This window comes from Staurois parvus, unplaced genomic scaffold (assembly GCF_062004578.1).
Source record: "Staurois parvus isolate SC_StPar_1 unplaced genomic scaffold, SC_StPar_1.0 ptg000903l, whole genome shotgun sequence".
Lineage (NCBI taxonomy): Eukaryota > Metazoa > Chordata > Amphibia > Anura > Ranidae > Staurois > Staurois parvus.
In genome coordinates, this window is record NW_028318699.1 from 119,964 (window position 1) to 143,432 (window position 23,469).

Genomic DNA, 23,469 nt, shown 5'->3' on the forward strand with positions numbered 1-23,469 from the left:
CCAGCACACTGAACGGAAATTTTCAAAATTTTGCTTTCCCAGGTATCATCTACAAAACACCTCCCTCTATGTAATGCGATGAAGAGAAGGGTGCTTGTAGTCCAAATCACAAGAGCGGCCTAGGGTGACAACGCTGGGCTTGCATAAATACGGTGCAGTGAGTGTTGTCATCTTAGGACAGGAAGTGTGATGAAAAGAAAAATGCTTGGGAGAGAAAACTAATGCAGCCCCCACATCTGAGCAGTGGTAATCTGCAGTCTACTACGTTAATGCCAGCTCCTTGAACTGATGCCTGGGCATTGAACCCAGAACTGCAAACCCACAGTGCTTTCTATTAAGCCGCAATGCTGCAGAGTCCTCACCGTCACTTTTTGTTTTGTTTATGATCTGTTTTGTTGCTTTGTGGTTTGAACTTCCCCTCCACCCAGAAGCATGTTGCTTGTCATCTCCCTCTCTTATCTGGATCTGTCCTTTGACAGTTGGTGTTGTAATGGCGTTTCTGCATTGTGTGCAGTGAGGTTGTGACACGCACTCATCTCATACATCAGAGGTCAACACTGCAAAATAGAAGCCATGTTTCTACTTTGGCTGTCTAAGGAATTCTGCATAAATCATTGGATTTACATAGAACAGACAGTTGCCGCAGAAGAATGTGCCAAAACCTTAGTGTCATCAAACCCAGACTATATAACGGAGTGTGTATACTCACAAACCACTAAAGCGTTTGTTTTGTGTAGCATGACGTGCACCTGGTTGATCCTGCTTTCAGCTGTCCCTCCTACCTTCTCTGTCCCCAGTGCAGTCTGAGATTGTGTAGGCCAGCTGGTGTCCTCTACTGAGCATGCTTCAGTTTCCGTTCCCTTCACTATGCTGTTGATTTTTTTTTTTTCTTTTTTAAATCTGTGCAGCCCACATGATAGTCACACATGGTAAAACGACTCCCCCACTATGGGGTGGGATATCGTATGCTGATTGATTACATTCACTAAGAAACTCACAAAAAAAGCTTAGTTTTCCTATAAATCAATATTAAATGTATCAAATGTGATTGCTAAAAACTGTAAAGTAAAATTAAAAAAGAGGTTTGGATGCAGATGCTGTCTGATCAGAATGAAAGCTAGTGTCAGTCATGTTTGACTCCGCCTACTCCATATTACTGCACAGACAATACACATCCGATGTTCAGTAATGCTTTATAGGGAACAGTTTTTCGATACTTATAATTTAATTTGAAATTCTGAAGCAGATTTGTGTGAAAGAATTATGGCAATTAACACTTCTCTGTTTAGCATCACTTTAATTGCCTGTTCTTCCAAAATCGATCCTTCATGTACAGTGTTGGTGGGCAGTTTAATCTGGTTATTTGCCTTCCCTGGTTCTACCTTTTCTCATTGTCGGCATGCTAATAATTTTTTTTTTTTTTAATAAAACCTTTCCATTTTCATTACTTGCCCCTTTTTTAGGCCCAGTGATGTCATCACTGGGTCTCTGTGCTTCTCTATGCAATGCAGGCAGATCATGGCTGGTGAGAGCAGTCAGCAAGGTGCTGTGCATAGATTCCTAAAGCACCCTGCCTCAGTACTCCTCTCAAGAGTCCTCAGCCCTGATGCAAGCAGTAGGCTGGCTCTTGGGAGGAGCTATGCAAATATCAAAATGTCTTGATGGGTGGATGTCAGTCTGGATCAGTGGGTACTTGTAGGTAGGCTGTATATGTAAACCTCCTAGATAACCCACATGTGATTCTGAGCCTCCTTAATTGAAAGAATTGATATCAAATGAATAAAAGGGGCGGGCCAGGTACAGTTAGGCTGGGGAGGAAAGAGCTGGATGTTGCTGAATGTCTTCCAGCTAGGAAATGAGACATGCTCTGAGTTGCTGCAGATTGTGAAAAGGTAACCGTGTGCAGTGAAATCAAAGTAAAAGGAGGCCCAGCATCACATAAAGACATTACCTAGGGTAGTCAGCTGTTTTCAGGACGTACAGCCCCTCCCACAGCCTTGATTTTCTTGCATTGCATAGACAAGCGCAGAGACCCAGTGATGGCATCGCTGAATGAAAAATATGTAATTAAAGGTTTTGTTCAAATTTTTACATTAGTGTGTTGATTGGGGGGATCAAGCGCAGCTTGTATGTGACTTCAGTTTGAAATGGTTCTAAGATCATTCAGTACTGTTGCATTGGTTGCCAGGTATATGTCTGCTAATTCTCCTAATCCTGTGTATTTCAGAGTCATGGATTCCTGGCATGTGTTTCTACTGCTGGTGTGCTCGCTGACGTGCCTGGCTGCAGACAATGTCACCACAGGTGAGCATAGAAGACAATGGGTGTGTGAGACCCCTTACTTTTCAGTAGGAAATATTGCCATTATTAGAGGAGCCCCTAGAGAAAGCCCTCAGGTTCATTCAAAGCTCTGCTGCACAGGGAGTGTGTTGTTTTTGGTCAGCTGACTCATTGGGGTTGGTTCATTAACCCCTTACCGTCTTGAGGATTTCCCCCCCTTCCTGACCAGGCAATTTTTTGCATTATGGCGCTGCGATATTTAACTGACAATTGCGCGGTCATGCAGCGCTGGACCCAAATGACACTTGTGTCCTTTTTTTCCCACAAATTGAGCTTTCTTTTGGTGGTATTTGATCGCCTATGCGTGTTTTTTTATTTTTTGCACTATAAAAAAAAAAGACCAACAATTTTGAGAACAAAACAATATTTTTGACTTTTTGCTATTAAACACGTCTAGTAAAAAATATTTAAAAAATGTAATTTCAGCATAAATTTAGGTCAAAATGTCTTCTGCTACGTGTACGTGAAAGTTATAGCATTTACAAATGGCGATATAGATACTGGGATTTTTATTTATTTTTTACTAGTTATAGTGGCGATCAGTGACTTATAGCAGGACTGCGCGGACATTCTGACACTGGGGGGGAACTGACTTGGTGTCACTGACATCCCTAGTGACACCAATACAGTGCTCAATGCTAAAAGAAAAAAGCACTGACACTGTACTAATGACACTGGGCAGGAAGGGGTTAACATGAGGGGCAATCAAAGGGTTAACTGTGTGCTGAGAGTGGTTTACTAGGGGGCGGGGGGGTGGGGGTTGGGGTGTTTCACTGTAATCAGTGCACAGCCATCCAGAGCAGTGTGCCCAAGCTGACAGGGAGAACTGTTAGCAATCAAAACAGTTCTCCCTGTCAGGGATCTTCGGAAATCGACAGACGCTGGCGAGTAATTACCGGCTGGGACCCGGTGATTGACAGCTGTGGCCGCGAATGGTTGCTCACTTGCGCCCCCTACCCGGGAATGCAAAATCACGTCGATATACAGTATACGTGATTTTGCACACCAATGCTGCCCTGTAGCAGTATTTCTGCTATAGGGCGGTCGGGAAGCGGTTAAAGGAAGATAGACTTTGCAAGTGTAGTTGCACCAGAGCTTATGAGGGGAAGCTCTGCGGACACAATCATGTGCAAGACAGGTTTTTTTTCTCTGTTTTCCTTGCACTGGTGACACTGAACTACTCTGGTAGTTTGTGTGTGTATATATTTATTTGTAAAAAAAACAAAACATTTTTTTTTTTTTTCGTACTGTCACCATTCAGTATCCCTAATCACAGCTACACCAGTTATATGATGATGGTGCTCTACTGTACTGGTGACAGTATGTAAGAAAAAAAAAAATTGTGAAAAAAGGTTTTTATTTACTCCTTTTGCAAAAATTACAACTTTTAAAAAAAACTCATCATGCATCTTGCTAAAACCCTTGGACTGTCTACTTTCCAAAAAGGGACCATTTGGGGGGTAATTGTGCTTTCCTGACATTTTATGGCCTCAAGAAATGAAATAGGCCGTCAAGACATTAGAATTGATCAATTGTCAAAAACTGTTCCATAGTTTGTGGACTCTCTAACTTTCACACTGACTAAATAATATACACTGATTTGGGTTATATTTAACAAATGTAACAATATACATTTTGGCCTAAATTTATGAAGAAAGATTATTACAAAAAAATTATAACAAACTAAAACATTCAACATATTAAAAATTTTCATTGTTTTTTTCTTTTTTTTGGTTTATATAGCAAGAAATAAAAAAACCCAGTGGTGAATAAATACCACCAAAAGAAAGCTCTGTGTGTAAAAAAAAAAGACTAAAATTTAATTTGGGTACAGTGTTTCATCACCAAGCAATTGCCAGTTAAAGTACCGCAGTGCAGAATAGCAAAAAAAAAAATGCCCTGGTTGTGAAGTTGGTAAAACCTTCTGAAGGTCAAGTGGTTAAACATCTTGTGTATTCGGAGTCCATCAAACAATATTCAATAATATATGTATTCTAAGTCCAACGTATCCTAGTACCCTGCATTTAACCCTTTTGCTGCTGGAGGTGTATTTGTGTGTCTTGCATACGTTTTAACAAATGGTTTTATGTCTGAAGATTAGTTGAAAGCTCCAAACATTATCTATTTTTGGAAAGCCTGGAGGATAAAATAATGGTAATTAGAAACTTTTATGTTATTTGATATATTAACTGTGCAAACAGTTTAGCAAGCACACATTTTCATAAAAAAATCCTTTTATGCTACTTTTGGAGCACACACAGATAATATTATTTCTAATTTTTTGCGTAAAATATAAGACGAGGCTTCGCTGAGTAAATCGATACCAGACATGTCTAGCCTTAAAGTGTTACTAAACCCAGGACCCTGCATTCACTATACCTTGTCTCCCCGGACCCTGCATTCACTATGTCCGGTCTCCCCGGACCCTGCATTCCCTATATCTGGTCTCCCCGGACCCTGCATTCCCTATATCTGGTCTCCCCGGACCCTGCAACCACTATATCTGGTCTCCCCGGATCCTGCAACCACTATATCTGGTCTCCCCGGACCCTGCAACCACTATATCTGGTCTCCCCGGACCCTGCATTCCCTATATCTGGTCTCCTCGCACCCTGCATTCACTATATCTGGTCTCTCCCCGGACCCTGCATTCACTATATCTGGTCTCTCCCCGCACCCTGCATTCGCTATATCTGGTCTCTCCCCGCACCCTGCATTCGCTATATCTGGTCTCCTTGCACCCTGCATTCGCTATATCTGGTCTCTCCCCGCACCCTGCATTCGCTATATCTGGTCTCCTCGCACCCTGCATTCGCTATATCTGGTCTCCCCGCACCCTGCATTCGCTATATCTGGTCTCCCCGCACCCTGCATTTGCTATATCTGATCTCCCCGGACCCGGCATCCGCTAGGTCTGGTCTCCCCGGACCCGGCATCCGCTAGGTCTGGTCTCCCCGGACCCGGCATCCGCTAGGTCTGGTCTCCCCGGACCCGGCATCCGCTAGGTCTGGTCTCCCCGGACCCGGCATCCGCTAGGTCTGGTCTCCCCGGACCCGGCATCCGCTAGGTCTGGTCTCCCCGGACCCGGCATCCGCTAGGTCTGGTCTCCCCGGACCCGGCATCCGCTAGTTATTGCTAAATACCTTTTCTCATCAGCAGTTAGAGCAGTCTTGTGACATCTATCAGTGTCCAGCCCAGCACTAGCTAAAGCTTGTAGGAAGAGTTTTCTTCCTGACCTCTGTCTGGACAGTGCTGATTGGCCCTGTGCTGATCACATGCACCCCAAGAAAAAAAAAAAAACCTCTCTAGCAATACAATCCAGACTGAGCATGTGCGAATGCCTACGGTTCAGTATGTCTGATCAGGAGATAAGAGGTGGTCACTTGAAAAAGGGGAGGATCAGAGAAGTCAGGATCAAGAGGCCTTTTTACTCACTGCAGAGGGTTAACCCCTTAGATTCCACAGTGAGTATAACAAGCATGCTTTACTGCATATACAGACTGATTGTACTGTTGTGGGTTTAGTAACACTTTAAAATGACATGCTCTATGAAAATGATCAACTTCAACACCCAAAGGTTTTCCATAGGTGACACTTTAAAAGCCCTTACAGGTTATCAGTTTAAACATGAATGATGGACTGAGAATTTTTGCCCACGCTGAGGTGTGTGTGGTGCAGATAGCAATTTCGTATGTAGAGGCCCCCAACATGCGTTTACGTTTGTATGTATGTGGTACAGGCTGATAATTTTTGGTATTTTTTTCAAGTGTTTAATTATTTTACCCTTTCTAACTTTTACTTATTTGTCTCATGGGAGCGAAAGTGATAACATTTTGTTTAGACGGGTTGTCTTTAAATAGACATCGGGGTCCCTGTTTAGATAGGTTCTCTTTAATGTGGCCTGGACCCCTGATGTTCTATTTGCTTTCCGCTGAAGCTAATAGAATGCAGTCGCACTCCATTCACTTCTTCCACAGCCACAGAGGCCGGGGAGTTTGACCACCAGACCCAGAAATGACACAATGTCGGTCGCTTCTATGTTCATTCTAGCTAGGGCAGATTAGCAAGTCAATGGTTTCCCTCCCCTCCACTGAGCGACACCTGCCACGGGGATCCCGGGCCCACAGGTGGGGCAGTGGAGCCTCGGAAACATGGCAGGGACCGCACTACCAAGGGTCGGTGGAAGCGACTGGGTGGGCCGTACAGCCCCCTGATCATTTCCACCTTGCAGCCAATAGTCGGCTTGTCAGATTTCTGCACGTGCATGTGTCTAAACCACCAACTGCTGCCAGCATATGACGTAAGTTGGTGGCAGCCCAAGGGTTAAATGCTTGCTGTCTATATGTGTAGTGCAGGGCTTGTCAAATGTTGTAGCAAAGCTCAGAAGTGTCATTGTGTTACCGATGACTGGTCTAGCATAGGGAAAGGGGAAGCCTTGTCTTTGCTTAAAATATGGAGGTGATTTGGAAAAGGATCAGTACACTTGTCTGAAGTTGCAGCTCGGAAAGTTTCCATAAAAGAATACGTTTATTTAAACCCAAAAACGCAAATCTGATATATTGCAGCTTACCAGTACAGTGTTTTTTTTTTTTTTTTTTTTTTTTATGCAAAGTACATTTTGCACGAGTACAGAAAACAAATTTCACAAATGTATTTATTTTTTATTTATTTCAATTACTTATATAGCGTCATCAATTTATGCAGCGCTTTATATATATATATATATATATATATATATATATATATATATATATATATATATATATATATTGTACATTCACATCAGTCCCTAACCCTCAAGGGGCGTACAATCTAAGGTCCCTAACTCACATTCATACATACACATACTAGGGACAATTTAGACAGGATCCAATTTTAACCTACCAGCATATCTTTGGAGTGTGGGAGGAAACCGGAGTACCCTAGAGCAGAAAGTATGTTACTGGCAGGATCACCAGCTGAAAAAGGAAACCTTATGCAGCCATCACATCTGACGACTGGAGCATCAGTATATTACTTTTTTTGTTTTGGTGTTTCAAGTGACCTCTTCAGTGGGATCGGAAAAATCCAAAAGCAGTGTTCTTTGAATAAGATATGTTCAGACTTACTGCCTATCGGTAAATTTGAAAAGACCTTGCCCTGTAGTGGAATTTCCCAGGCTGATCCCATTCAACCGATTTTGGACTTTCTAACCCCATGACAGGGTCACTTAAGGGGTATATATTTGGTTATGTACTCTTACCATGCTGTGTTGTCAGAGGAGTGTATGTATATATGTGTGTGTGTGTGTGTGTGTATATATGCGTGTGTGTATGTATATATATATATATATATGTGTATATATATATGTGTGTATGTGTATATACGTGTATGTGTATATATATATATATATGTATATATATATATATGTATATGTGTGTGTGTGTGTGTGTGTATGTGTATATATGCGTGTGTGTATGTATGTGTATATGTATATATATATATGTGTGTGTGTGTATATATATGTGTGTATGTGTATATACGTGTATGTGTATATATATATATATATATATATATGTGTGTGTTTTCTTCCATCAAAACTGCCTGTAACTTTGTTCTGTGTGAATGGAGCAAAACTGATTGTTCTTAGGCTATAATCTCAGCAGCTGGAATGTGTGAATGCAGAAAATACCTCATTATAGCCACTAGATGGTGTTGACCGTCATAGGAAATAAGTGTGTTCCTCAGCTCCATCTAATGGCTATAATGCAGTATTTTCCTCATAAATCGACCCTACAGTGTCTTTTGCACAGAAGATTACCACATATTTAATACATTTCTTTGCTTGTTTAGTGTCTCCCACCACAGCGCCTTTGAATATTACGTCCGGTCCAACGCTACACATCCCCAATGTCCAACCAACCACAGACGGCAATGCTGGAGCAGACCCCAAGCCGACCCAAGCGGTCACCACCACTCCGCCTGTGATCTTGGCACCTACAATCAATGCTACAGCTCCCATCTCCACGTACTTCCCCGTCAGCAATGACTCGGACTCCAGCAATCACACATCGTCCGACAACACCACTGCTGCCCCAACCACCGTAAATGTCATCAGCAAAACCAGCACCCCGGTGGCACCTGTCATCGATGCCAAAACAACCATCGGGGACATTCCAGAAGGCATGACGACTCTGGAAATCTCGACCGAGGAAAGCTTCACACCATCAGGTAGGAGGATCCTTATGTAATGCTTCCACTTGTATTCACTCTGTCCTAGTCTCTTCTGATAGTGTCCTCCTGTATTTGGCCTCATAATATAAATGCTGTCTGCATGGACCCTTCCTCTGCACAGCAGCATTTAGACAGTAGTTTGAGAAATATGTGGGCTCCAAAACAAAACTAACAACCTAAAACACATGGGAGAGCACAGGGGCAACCAGGATAACCTCACCAGTCCATTTTGGACTGTGCGTGCTCCCTGGGAGCTCGCGGCACCGCGGTACGGTGCCCGCTGTGTCCTCCGATCGCTGTACGGGACCTCTGTGTGAGGTCCCGATCATGTGATCACTGATTGGCCAGTCAGTGATCACATGAATAGTAGTAAGCAAGATGTCATTTCCGGTCATCATTGCTTACTACTAATGAAATCTGTGAATGATCACAGAGATCACATGGTACAAGGCTATTCACAACAGCCTTGTACCATGTGACAAGCTGTGACCAATTAGAGCTCTCACAGTATTTCTCAATGACTGCAAGAATGAAGCCAGAGAGGAGGAGAAATTGAGTATAAAGGCAATCAGTGTAAAAAATAAAATAAAATTCTTCGTCACCTCCCACAAGTAGTACAGTCACTATGGTGACACTGTATTGCTAGGGTGACAGTATGTTAAAAAAACATGAATATAATAAAATTAAATTTAGAAAAAAATTTTTTTTTGGAAAATTATAATTTTTGGTTATACACTAATTTGGGGTTTTTTTTTTTTTTTTTACTAAAAAGATAACTCAATAAATTTTGGCCAAGATTTATGAAGAAATGATTTATTTGCAAAATTTTAAAAGAAAAAAAGAAACCCTTTTTTTTTAAAAAAAATTTTTGGGGGTGGTGTGTGTGAGCATTTTTAGGACTAGTTTGGTTTAGGCTGGAATTCTGCTTTAAACACTTGCCACCCGGCATGTGGTCGAATGATGGCCGGGCGAACATCTTGTCCCTCCGGGAGGGCGTCACATGACGTCCATTCCGGATCGCGCTTTGCGCGTGCCCACAGGGCCATGCTGTGGCGAAATCGGTCACTGGCCGTGTATCTTGAACACGGCCAATGACAGATCTGTGTACCGGCCCCGTTGCCAGTACCATGTGACCTGCTGTGACCAATCGCAGCAGGTCACATAACAGTTGTATACAATGGATGGCTTCCTTTCATGCCATCCATTGTATACAAGTGTGTCTAGCTGTGAATGGTCACAGTGATCACATGCACAAGCTGGGCCAATTACAGCCTATCTGTGTCATTTGATTAGCCGTATCCAATCACAGCAAAAGAACCTGAGTGAATCGATTTCATTCAGTTAAATGCTTGCTTATAGCAAAGGAATTATTTGCTATAAGCAATCAAATTGTGTAAAAAAAAAAATACTGATTTCTTCCCCAAAGTAGTACTATGTTACGATGTTAACATTATACTACTTTGGTCATAGTGTAATATGAAAAAAAAATCTTAGAGTAAAAAATGTAATAATAAAAAAAAAATAAAAATATCAGTTTTTTTTTGTTTTTCGTACTGTCACCAGTCAGTGTCCCTGATCACAGCCACACCAGTTATATGCTGACGCTGTACTGCACTGGTGACAGTATGTAGCAAAAAAATTGTGAAAATACTTTTTTTAATGGGGTCATTTGGGGGATATCTGTACTGTTCTGACATTTTTGGGCCTCAAGAAATTAGATTGGCTGTCAGTACTTCAGGATTGATCAATTTTCAGATCTATACCATAGTTTGTGGACTCTATAACTTTCCTATTGACTAAATAATACATCCTAATTTGGGTTATTTTCACCAAAAACATGTAGCAGAATACATCTCGGCCTAAGCACAATTATTTATTTGCAAACTTTTATAACAGAAACAAAGAAACGTGTTTTTTTTTTTTCTTCAAAATTTTCAGTCTTTTTTGTTAATTTAGCAAAAAATAAAAACCCCGGCGGTGATTAAATACCACCAAAATAAAGCTCTAGTTGTGCAAACTAAAATTTTAGTTTGGGTACAGTGTTGTATGACCGTGCAATTGTCATACAAAGTGTGAGCGCTGAAACCTGAAAATTGGACTGGGCAGGAAGGGGGTAAAAGTGCCCGGTATTGAAGTGTTTAAAGCTGAAAAAAAAAATTGCACTGCAAAGGGTTAATTGCTCAATCTTTGTAGTAGTATCAGAATGGACTGTATTAGCTCCTGCACTCCTGGCTGTGGCTTGGGTCGGTGCTGTGCTCTTCTCCCTGGCCCTCTGGACTCTTCCTGTACAATGCACGGCTATTACCCTGGCACTGTACATGGAGGTGGCAAGTGTGCGACTGCAGCTGAGAGCGTCTTCCAGAGATGGCGGCACTGGACCGCTCACACAGATGGAAGTATTACTCCTTGGTCCTATACCCCCTTAAATGCTTATCCAGCAGTTTATCCTTGCAGTGCGGGGGCCCCACTGCTGGGGGGTGTTTTTCTCTAGCCCCCCTAGCATTATAACATGTCTAGACTCTCTGTACAAAACTGCCGATCTCTTGGCAAGTAGAGTAGTCTATATACGGCATGCATTTTGCTTTTTACTGGGGGGGGTTTAGCTTTTAGTGGTAGTAACCACCGCCAGTACACTTGTACCTACAGGGGAGCTTATAATAAAGTGTACCTGTAGGTAGGTAACAGGAATATCTCCTAAGTGCACCATTTAGGAGATTTTCTCTTTCTGCAGCCGGTGACATTGCCGGTACATGAGCCAGAGGGCATGTGCCGTCTTCACGTCTTGGCCATTCAAACAACCCACGGGTGAAGATGGAAGCCTTGTCAGCGGTGACGGCACGCCACTGGAGGGCTTCCTTCTAAGGCAGGTGTAGGCAACCTGTGGCTTTCTAGCTGTTGTGGAACTACATTTCCCATGAGGCATTGCAAAGATTACAAAACAGAGTTACAGCTATGACTTGCAGAGGCATGATGGAGCTTGTAGTCCTGCGGCTCTCAGGTTGCCTACCCCTGTTCTAAGATAAGTATTCATAATGGGCTAGTCTAGTGTGTGGTGCCTACCGGCACATTATGCTCTTGACTTGAGGGAGGATTTTTAATCATTTTTATCAGTTTGGTACGTTTACTGTCGCTTTAAGGTAAGATCTGTATATTTCTAAGGGTACATGCACACTGGAGCTCTTTTAAACACTTAACATAATTTAAACACTTAGTGTTACAAACCCACAACAGTAAAATAAGTGTGTATATGCAGTAAAGCATGCTTGTTATACTCACTGTGGAACCTAAGGGGTTAATCCTCTGCATTGTGTATACAGGCCGTTTGATCCTGACTTCTCTGATCCTTCCCTTCTTCCAGTGTCCCCCTCTTATCTCCTGATAAGACACATCGTGTGGAGTCACTCTGCACATGCTCAGTTTGGTGTGTATTGCTAGAGGTTTTTTTTTTTTTTTGTTGGGAGAGTGCATGTGATCAGCACAGGACTGGTCAGACATAGGTCAGGGGTTCTGCATCCTCCTAGAGCAAAATGACAACTCCTCCTACAAGCTTTAACCAGTGTTCTTCTGGACACTGATAGAAGTCACAAGACTACTGATGTGAAAAGGTATTTATCAGTTTATAGTTACTAAAATAATTACTCTTCCATGTTGTCTGTACTGTGGGAAACCAGATATAGTGAATGCAGGGTCCGAGGTTTAGTAACTTTAAAAGCAGCGTAAAAAACGCTGATAGAACAGAGCCTTGGGGGCAAGCTGTACATGCTCAGTTTGGTGTATATTGCTAGAGTTTTGTTTTTTTTTCCCTTGTGAGAGTGCATGTGATCAGCACAGGGCCAATCAGTGTTGTCCAGACAGAGGGCCATGGGTTATGCAGCCTCATAGGACAATCAGGGGAGAATGAAAACTCCTCCCAAAAGCTTTAATCAGGGCTCTGCTGGACACTGATAGAATGCACATGTATGCTATGTACTACTGATGAGAAAAGGTTTGTATCAGTTTATATTTACTAAAATAATTTCACTTCCACGTTCTGTGTACTGTGGGAGGCCGGTTATAGTGAATGCAGGGTCCTGGGAGACCAGATATAGTGAATGCAGGGTCCGGGGGTGACCGGGTATAGTGAATGTGGGGTCCGGGGGAGACCAGATATAGTGAATGCAGGGTCCGGGGGTGACCGGATATAGTGAATGTGGGGTCCGGGGGAGACCGGGTATAGTGAATGCGGGGTCCGGGGGAGACCGGGTATAGTGAATGCAGGGTCCGGGGAGACCAGATATAGTGAATGCAGGGTCCGGGGAGACCAGATATAGTGAATGCAGGGTCAGGGGGTGACCGGGTATAGTGAATGCAGGGTCCGGGGGAGACCGGGTATAGTGAATGCAGGGTCCGGGGGAGACCGGGTATAGTGAATGCGGGGTCCGAGGACGCCGGATATAGTGAATGCGGGGTCCGGGGATGCCGGATATAGTGAATGCGGGGACGTCGAATACAGTGAATGCGGGGATGCCGGATACAGTGAATTCAGGGTCCGGGGAGACCGGATACAGTGAATGCGGGGTCCGGGGACGCCGGATACAGTAAATGCGGGGTCCGGGGAGACTGGATACAGTAAATGCGGGGTCCGGGGACACCGGATATAGTGAATGCGGGGTCCGGGGTTTGGTAACACTTTAAAAGCAGTGGAAAAAAAACATGACTAAGCCATGTTTTTGCAAGCACGTTTAGGCACATCAAACACTTGGGTGTTCATTTTATTGACCAGAGTAATATTTTATTCTGGCCATTTGAATGAAAAAATACTCAAGCGCTTTGGTGGGTTTTTGACACGTTTATGGTTTTTTTTAATGCTTTTTATTTTCTACCTTTAGAAGGCCCTTTGCCTCTAGACTCCTTAAAGGCCGATGTGTGCATGGGGACCTAGGCTAACATGGAGGGGCATTTGGTGGCAGGGGAAATAAAAAAGCTGTTAAGCTGGTGTTTTTGAGTTGCAGTGTGTGAGGCCTTAGAAGGGTAGAGCATTCAGAGCAGGAGCTGATCATGGACCATCAGGGGAGCAGGAGCTGATCATGGACCATCAGGGGAGCAGGAGCTGATCATGGACCATCAGGGGAGCAGGAGCTGATCATGGACCATCAGGGGAGCAGGAGCTGATCATGGACCATCAGGGGAGCAGGAGCTGATCATGGACCATCAGGGGAGCAGGAGCTGATCATGGACCATCAGGGGAGCAGGAGCTGATCATGGACCATCAGGGGAGCAGGAGCTGATCATGGACCATCAGGGGAGCAGGAGCTGATCATGGACCATCAGGGGAGCAGGAGCTGATCATGGACCATCAGGGGAGCAGGAGCTGATCATGGACCATCAGGGGAGCAGGAGCTGATCATGGACCATCAGGGGAGCAGGAGCTGATCATGGACCATCAGGGGAGCAGGAGCTGATCATGGACCATCAGGGGAGCAGGAGCTGATCATGGACCATGAGGGGAGCAGGAGCTGATCATGGACCATGAGGGGAGCAGGAGCTGATCATGGACCATAAGGGGAGCAGGAGGCAGGCTTGTAGCTGAACATTACATGTAGGAGGGGGCAGAGCATCTGCTTGTGGACTAGGGGGCAGCAAGGAGCAGGGTGTAAGATCATAACAGGAATTGCTTCAAAGGTCTGACAAAGAGGGCAGCTTGACAACGGTACAGAGCAGCCGATAAACCAATAAAGGCCTGAGCTTGAAGCCTACACGGTTATTCATATAACTGAACAGGCAAGCTGGCCAAGCACAAAAAAAAAAAAAATTCCTTCATCCACACTACACAGATCTCCCACTGTAGCTATTGTAGTTTGACAGCTGGCTCTGCTGGATGTCAAAATACCCAAACAGTGGCTGCATCTGATTGGAAAATTGGTGAGTTGGGAGGTGGGAGAGAGCCACTCGCTGAGCGGGAACTGGCCAAAATTTGTTTTGGGCATGGCTAGATTACAAGTGGCTGTTTGAACACATACATTTCAGAAGTATGGTCCACTGTAAACCAGCTTGAGGAATGCCTTGCAGACTTTGATGGAGTGCATATAGATAGGAAGTGGCTGAAATGGGGCTGCAGGAGATCAGCAACACGGAGATGCAAACAACGTGAAAACTAGTGTTTTATTCCCAACATAGGCATTTCGTTTGATACACAGTGCTCCGCAAACGAAACGCCATTCAGGTAGGGTTTACTTTATCTAATTTTAAAGGCCTGTTCGCACCAAATGCCGTCCAGTGCATTATTGTTCTGCATCAAAACCACATGGATAGTAGGTTGTGTGGTTTCCAATGGCATAGTTCACACCAGTACGGGTCAGTTCCAGTGAAAAACAAAAAAAAATAGAACATGCTAAATTGTTTCTGAACTGTACTGGATTGTGGTGGAATTCACCTAAATGCACCGGAATGCAAATCTTTATTTAAGGTGAAGAAAAAAGAGGGGAAAAATGTACCAGGAAACGTCAAAACGCACATGGAGAAATGCATTCGGAGCACATCTGGACTGCGTTTCTATGGTGTGAAGTGGCCCTTAAGTAAAACTATAGGCAAACTTTTTTTTTTTTTTTCATTTTGAATGTAGTAAGGTAGGAATCCAAAGAACAGAGGTATACCGCTCAGGCAACCAATCCAGATCAATCCACGACAGATGCAGGCTCTGGCTCGCCACCACACACAATGCAATTGGAAGAAGGGTCAGCTGCACACTGGAGGATAGATGAATATAGTGTATATTTACACCAGGACATGAATACAGGACGTGTTAACGCGTTTCACACGATCGCATGCTTAATCATAACAAAGAAATTAATCATCATGCACTCCACAAACATCATGCACTTCATGTGTGCACTTATCTTTAATACCATCCCTTTTTTTTTTTCCTTTGGGATTCTTTTTTTGTTTTTTGATGTTACTTTTGTTTTTTGATGCGTTGCTTTTGATATATATTTTTTCTGTTATTTTGATATATTCCTGTCTGAATATATATGGTTTTTTTTTTTTTTTGTATTTTATTCCAAGTAGACATGCGTTTTTTGTATATAATGTTAAAATTTTGATCATTTACAGATGTGGCTTCTGAGCCCATATCGTCTTGGGCTATTTACTCACTTTTATCTGTGTGTATGTTGTTTCATTTTTAATTTTACTTTTCATTTATAATTTTTTCATAATTTTTATTCGGTATTTTTTCTCTTTCTTTGTTTTACTTTTTATTCCACTACGTTTTTCTTTCTTCTTTTATTCCTTCCTTGTTCTCTGATATCACTGTTTTTGATACAATGGTTTTATATGTTTTGTTACAATGTACTAGTAGGTGTATCCTCAGGATTCAGGAGTGCCGATAAGGACAGGTGTTCTTTATTAACTAATATCTATATAAGACAGCACTTTTGTTGTTTTCTTTGTTATGATTAAGCATGAGATCATGTGAAATGCGTTAACAGGTCTTGTATTCATTTCCTGGTGTTTTGTGTGTCCTATGGATCAATAAATACACACTATATTCATCTATCCTCCGGTGTGCGGCTGACCCTTCTTCCTGGAGTAAGGGAGGGTTAATACCCCAGTAAGGTTTATTTTTTGCCATCTTTGGTCAGTGGCGTGGTTTACCTTCCTGTCCCACAGCCAAAACAGGAAGTGAGGCAAAATCCCTTCAAATTACGGGTATCCCTCAGGGGCCACCCAGGTCACCAGAACCAGTGTCCCCTTTAAAAGATTTCACCTCTTTTTTTACTTTTCTGAGGACAACCCAAAATTTTTTACTTTTTTACTTTCAATGGTGATAGTTAACAGGACAAATGGAGAGGGTGACTCTAACAGGGACACAGATAGCATACAATTTTTTTGTTTTAGTTGTACTCTTAATATTTTGCTGTTCGGCTGTTTGTACAGCCAAACGGCATTCTGTACCACAGCCAAAGACCCTTTAGTATCTGACCTTCCTCGTGTCGGATGCCTTCTCCCCCTGCTGCTGAACACTGTGGTTCCCTCTGTGTCCTGTAGTGACGTGGTGGCCAGCGGTAGCTACCATAAAACACACGGAGGGGGAGACCAGAAATATGACACTCCTGGAAGTGTCAGAAGCAGAAGATTCTTCTGGCAGCAGTGGCTGTGCAATACGGCAAAGATAAGCAGTGCAGACAGCAGGTTAGCAGAGTTTTTTTACTTTTTTTTTTAATATTTTTTTTTAAGCAAAGTGTTCACCTTCTCAATCAGTGATACAATAATTTCAACAAGTCACGAAGGGGTGGTGAAATATGGAGTCTTGGACAGCTTTCCTATAAATGAGGTTATTCTAGCTGTCTCCACATAGGGTGTGTACTCTGTCCTCCCCCCTCCCGTGTGTTATGCTCTGTTCCATGAGTATGCATGCATGGAATGCCAGAGTGAACACGGATAAAAACATGAAAGATTCTTCCTGTCAATTCTCCATCTCCTCGCCTTGTATAAACATGTAGGAACAGCTGAATTGTATTCGCATACCTTTGGCAGTCGTAGTGATGCGATTCCTTTCTCACACCTCTGCCTGTCTGTGACGGTCTAAGCTTCTATGTCCCTTTTATTGGTAGAGCAATATCATCATCACTGGTCCCCGGTGGCAGAGGAGCCAAGGCTGGGAACCAGGAAGGGAAAGGATTTTACAGTGGAACGTTCAGCTCTTGTACATGTCTGCATGGATACATTCCTAACATGTCACAATGTACAGATCATTACAAATATACATCCTTGCACTCCATCCCAACGGCTTAAGCTGGCCTTAGGTGGATCGAGTCTCTGCCTATTCAGCTGGGACCAGCTGAGATTCCATCCATCTGTGGGCAGGCAGGCTGTACTCATGCATCAATAGACTTTGGTATAACCAACCTGTCTAATTTTTTGCTTGCGGTTACTACTCGTGGCTTTAGCCATCCGCAGTAATCACTGTATTCTGCAGGCAGGGAAGGCTCACTGCTGGCAGAACACAATAGCGCAGCAGGCAGGATTCCCCCATCAACACTGACTGTATTGATGGGGGAATTGAGCAATTGCAGGAAAGAAAATCACATCATCTATGACTTGCCTTAGTCTAGGTTGAGATTATTAAAAAGAACTTTGTATATAAGCTAGAATAAATTAATATCAATAGATCAAATAAATTGACAAGTTGATAGAGTAATCAGTTAATAGCTCATATCACTGCGCTGACGTGACATAATAAGAAAAAAATTCCTATTCATCAGATGTGTGATTAGAGCTGCTATTTTAAACAAAAAAGTATATAAATAAATAGAAATACCATAAACAGCGCTCCCAAAACTATATATGCCCTTAAATAAAATATAGATAAATATAAACAAAATAAATAAATCCATATATAAATAAAAAACTAAATATAACCACCACCAAATAAGTGCATATTAATAGTGCAAACAAAAAATCAATAAATAGGGAATCTCAATATAGTCCATTCAGAAAAGTCCATATAAACATGATCCTCAGTAAATGAAGTAATGAGATCCTTCTTCATAAGCAATGTGGTATTCAGTGCTCAAAAACACCCCATCAAAATGCACACTCACCATGTGCTAGTAATTAACCAGCATGTTAGTATATATCCAGCATTCACCAAACTGGCTGGATATATACTGACATGCTGGTTAATTACTAGCACATGGTGAGTGTGCATTTTGATGGGGTATTTTTGAGCACTGAATACCACATTGCTTATGAAGGAGGATCTCTTTACTTAATTTACTGAGGATCATGTTTATATGGACTTTTCTGAATGGACTATATTGAGATTCCCTATTTATTGATTTTTTGTTTGCACTATTAATATGCACTTATTTGTTGGTGGTTATATTTAGTTGTGTAATGTGGTTTGCGCTATTATTTGTGATTTGTATATTTTTCACATTTTTATTATTATTTTGAGTTTTTTAATAATAGCATCCAGTGAGTGTATTTCCTCTCTTTATTACATTGGCGCAATGATGTTGGTATAAAAGAAGTGTTGTATTTATTGGAATGTTTCTTTGGTAACTAACTTTTTAGTGATAAATAAAAAACTGCCACCCACAAAAAATATATTTTTGGTGGCAGTTATTTATTTATATATTGATTGATTTATTTTGTTTATATTTATTTATTATATAAGGGCATATAAAGTTTTGAGAGCGTTGTTTATGGTATTCCCATTTATTTATAGGCTAAGATTATGTCAGTCGCCTGCAGAAAGCATTGCCCAAGTCTCACTCGCAGTGATCAGACTGTATATTGTTACTTTGTTGCAAGTCACAATGTGAGAGTCTGCAGCAGCGGCTGATATGTGTCTGACATTTGTTACCCTGGATGATGCCTGAATTAAGATGATGGCATTGTCCAGGGGAATACTGTGTTCTCTGTGAGATATTAAATACTTGGAAGTGTTATAATTACTTAGCATGAATGCATTTCACATGAAGATGGTTTTTTATGCTAGATCCACTTGAGAGGGTTTTTGTTGAATGTTTGCTAGGTTTAATCTAGGGCTCCCATACATCAGTATACTTTTTTGAATTTTCTTTAGAAATGTGTAGTTTTAATTTTTTTTATAATTTTTCGAGTTATTCCTTATGCCCACAGTTTGGCAATGGTCAGGAATACAGCTGATTAGATTTTATTTGTTCAGTAGGGCCTCATTTACATGGGTCTACGTAAAGTGTTAATAAACCCAGGACCCTGCATTCACTATATCCCACGGTACACAGAACATGGAAATGCAATTATTGTAGTAAATATGAACTGATACCTTTTCTCATCAGCATTATATAGCAGCATTGTGACCTCTATCAGTATCCAGCTGAGCACTGGTTAAAGCTTGCAGGAGGAGATTTCATTCTGCTCTGGCCTATGAGGCTACATAACCCCTGACCTCTGTCTGGACAGTGCTGATTGGCCCTGTGCTAATCACATACACCCATCCAAAGAAAAAAAAAAAGCACTCTTTAGCAATACACACCAAACTGAGCATGTGCAGAGTGACTCCTAGAGCTCTGTACTATCAGCAGATGGATTGGAGACAGTAGAAGAAGGCGAGTATCATAAGACAGGATCAAACAGCCTTTTTTTTGCACAATGCAGATGATTAACCCCTTAGGTTCCACAGTGAGTATAACAAGCATGCTTTACTGCGTATACAGACTGATTGTACTGCTGTGGGATTAGTAACACTAAGCATATATCCATGAAAAGGACAGTTTTGTCCTCGTTGGATGCATAGGTGTTTCATGCATTCATGTGCAGGGAGTCCCATTCATGTCCCATGCAACCTCTGGTCCCGATAGCAAGCCATGCAGGTATTTGACAATGTGCATTTGGGTACTCATACCCACATGGTTGTATGTTTGGGATCAGCGGCTGTGTCCGTGCAGCCATTGCATCCCAATAGACATGAATGTGACTACCTGCATACGAATGCATGAAACACCTATGCATCCCGTGCGGGCAAAATGGCCCTTCACATGGGTGTATGGGTAAGTACGCCTGAGTGAAAAAGGCCTTGTATTTAACAATTGTTCATATTTGCATTTTACTTATGTGTTTAGTTTTCATGAAAGTAATTTTTTTTTCCTGCTTTTTTTTTTTTTTTGTTCCAGACCCAGCACCAGAAAACCCCCAAGGTTTGTCTCAGCATATTACTTTAACTCTTTTGCTGCTGTTTTTGAATGTTTCACTCATGCGAGTTGTGTTTAAAATGCACATTTAATGTCATTCTGAATGGTCACATGCCTTATGAAGGGGTCCTGCAAGACTCCAAAACGTTGCCTTGCTGTAACTATAAGATCGTTCCTTAAAACTTTTGGACCCATATTGGTGATCCTCGCTGTGCTGGTGACATTCTCCCTTTCTGAATGGCACCTACTGCACCTTCTCAATACAGCACAGTGTGCGGAAACGTGCATTGCCATGTGCTGCACTGCTGAAAAGGCTGCATGCACCTTTTTTTTTTTGTTGCATTGGGCTGTCCAATTTAGTGAATGAGCTGCCTTAGCACAATGTACATGAACAATGGGAGGGTGCTAATAATTAAACTATCTCCATGTCTCCAGTCAAGTACAGGTGGAAGAATTAAAACCATCAGATCGGCAAATGTCAATTCCATCCTGAGTTATAGGTTAGCTAAAAAAAAAAAAAAAGCTGTGAAAGCTGACCGTGCATGGATCAAAATTAGACTTCTGTTCAACCGCCCCGATAGTATATTTCTGCTCCCCATAGGCAATGGGCGGCAGTGCTGATCTGTGTATTCTGATGGTGGGGAGTACCCCTCCTGTCAGAATTCAATGACACAGTGGGAACGATTCCTTTATCCACCTTGATTGTGTGGATGGGGGTATTGGGTCATTTTTTTTTTTTTTGCTTTAAACATGCTGGTTGAATGAAGAAACAGGACTCCTGTATGGCTGGCTTTATTAGTTGCAAGGAAAAGACTTGATTGTGCTAAAGCAGTTGTAAAGACCCAAGGTGTTTTACCTTCATGCATTGTTTGCATGTCGGTAAAAAACCTTCTGTGTGCAGCAGTCTCACCCCCCCCCCCCCAATACTTACCTGAGCCCCATCTCGATTCAGCAGTATGCATGAGTGGTCTCAACCTCCTAATTGGCTAAGACCACAGCAGGAGCCATTGGCTATCGCTACCGTCAGTCACAGCCAATGAGTCAATGTTGACAGAGTGGGGGTGAGGATGATCCACAGCTGTCTGTGAATAGACACAAAGCAGCGATTTGGGAGTGAGCCTGCTCGGGTGCCCCCATAGCAAGCTGCTTGGGGGTGGGGACGATCCACAGCTGTCTGTGAATAGACACAGAGCAGCGGTTTGGGAGTGAGCCTGCTCGGGTGCCCCCATAGCAAGCTGCTTGTTATGGGGGAGCTTGGCAGGAGGTTGGATCCCGGAGCACACGGCGGGGGGCCTGAGAAGTGTAGGATCGGGGCAGCAAAGCCCAATCCTACACTTCTCAGGCCCCCCCGCTGTGTGCTCCGGGATCATCCCTCCTGCCAAGTTCCCCCATAACAAGCAGCTTGCTATTGGGGCACCCGAGCAGGCTCACTCCCAAACCGCTGCTCTGTGTCTATTCACAGACAGCTGTGGCTCGTCCCCACCCCCACTCTGTCAACATTGGCTCACTGGCTGTGACTGACGGTAGCGATAGCCAATTGTTCCTGCTGTAGTCATAGCCAATTAGGAGGGAGAGACCCCTCGTGCAAAACCACTGCACAGAGCAGGTATGTATGACGTGTTTAATATTTAAAAAAATAAAAGTGTGCCCTTACAATCACTTTAAATGAAGTAAAATGACTCGTGGATGGCTGTCTTTACTAGTTGCAAAGATTGTGTTAAGTGGTTGTATTTAGTTAAAACAACTTCTCAAAGAAAAATGTCCTACATTGTAAATGCACTGGAATGATATTTTAATTCCTTTTACGTGTCCACAGTTTTCTCTGACCCTGGGTTCACACTTAAGCATTTTGCTGCTGCGTTTTGCAGAAATGCGGTACAGTCCATTTAACATGATTTCCTATAGGACAGGTTCACATCTCTACGTTTTTGCCCGGTGCAGTTTTTTGGAAAGGGTCAGTTACTTTTTTTTTTAATAGAAAAGGTTGCGTTTTTGGTTTTATAGACTTCAATGGGAACGCTACAGAAAAGCAACTATTGCGTTTTTGCCACGTTTTTGCTGCATTTTGCGTTTAAAATCTGCCTAGCAACAAGAAAAAGGAAAAAAAAACCCCCAGCAAAATGCATCAAAAACGCAAGTGCAAACATGCAACACAAAACACAATGCAGAATCGCCTCAAACACAACCTGCATAGGAGTAAACCTAGACTGACTCTTGTGGTGTTTACACATTGCCTTCAGATTTGTGTGTATTTGCCTTACTTCTTCCAGTGTTGCTGTGAGCTGCACAGTGCATGGCTAGAAGGGCAGTTTCAGTAATCATTTTGTCCTGAACACAGAGGGGGATCTTTTTTTTTTTTTTTCTTTCCCCCCCCCCCCGCAGCCAGTAAAATTGCAGCAAGTAGGTGGGGCTGGGGAAGAATGGAGAAAGCTGTAATTCAGTACTACTGACCAAGGCCAAATCGGGCCCTAGGCACAGTATAGCATTTGGTCTTCCATCCCTTTGACAATAAGAATTGCAATAGGTACAGAGTTGTTACCCCATTTGCACTGACATGGCTGTATTAGACACCCAACTGCCTGCAAATATTATTATTATTATACAGGATTTATATATCGCAGACAGTTTGCTCAGTGCTTTACATTATGGTGGGAGACAGTACAGTAACAATACAATTCAATACAAGAGGGGTTCGAGGGCCCTGCTCCTTGGAGCTTACAATCTAGGAGGGAGGGGATAGTGGTACAAGATGTAATAACTGTGGGGGATGGAGTGGTTGGAAGAGTAGAGGATTTCAGTTTTAGCTGTGGGCGATAGTCTGATGGATTGGGGTAGGGCGTTCCAGAGGATGGGGGATGCCCTGGAGAAGTCCTGGAGACAAGCATGGGTGGAGGAGACAAGGGAGCTAGAGAGTAGGAGGTCTTGTGAGGAGCGGAGAGGACAGTTTGGGTGATATTTGGAGACAAGATCAGTGATGTAATTTGGGGCAGTGTTATGAACGACTTTATACGTCAGTGTTAGCGTTTTGAATTTTATCTGTTGGGCAATTGGAAGCCAGTGGAGGGATTGGCAGAGAGGGGTGGCAGATACGGAGAGGTTAGTAAGAAGGATGAGTCTGGCCGCAGCATTCATGATAGACTGAAGAGGGGATAGCCTGCGGTGAGGTCGGCCAATGAGGAGGGAGTTACAATAGTCAAGGCGAGAGATAACAAGGGAGTGAATAAGTTGCTTAGTGGTTTCCGGGGTTAGGAACGGGTGT

General features: G+C 42.8%; 1 protein-coding gene across 1 annotated transcript in view; it reads left to right on the plus strand.

Annotated features, from left to right (window-relative positions):
* The window catches only part of PTPRA (protein tyrosine phosphatase receptor type A), a 139,736-nt gene that overhangs the window by 52,382 nt on the left and 63,885 nt on the right, over positions 1-23,469 (plus strand). Inside the window, exons 2-4 of the mRNA XM_089656405.1 lie at positions 2,228-2,304; positions 8,173-8,550; positions 20,193-20,216. Of these exons, the coding sequence (XP_089512531.1) occupies positions 2,232-2,304; positions 8,173-8,550; positions 20,193-20,216 (475 nt within the window). The 5' untranslated portion in view covers positions 2,228-2,231. The remainder of the gene's footprint in view (positions 1-2,227; positions 2,305-8,172; positions 8,551-20,192; positions 20,217-23,469) is intronic.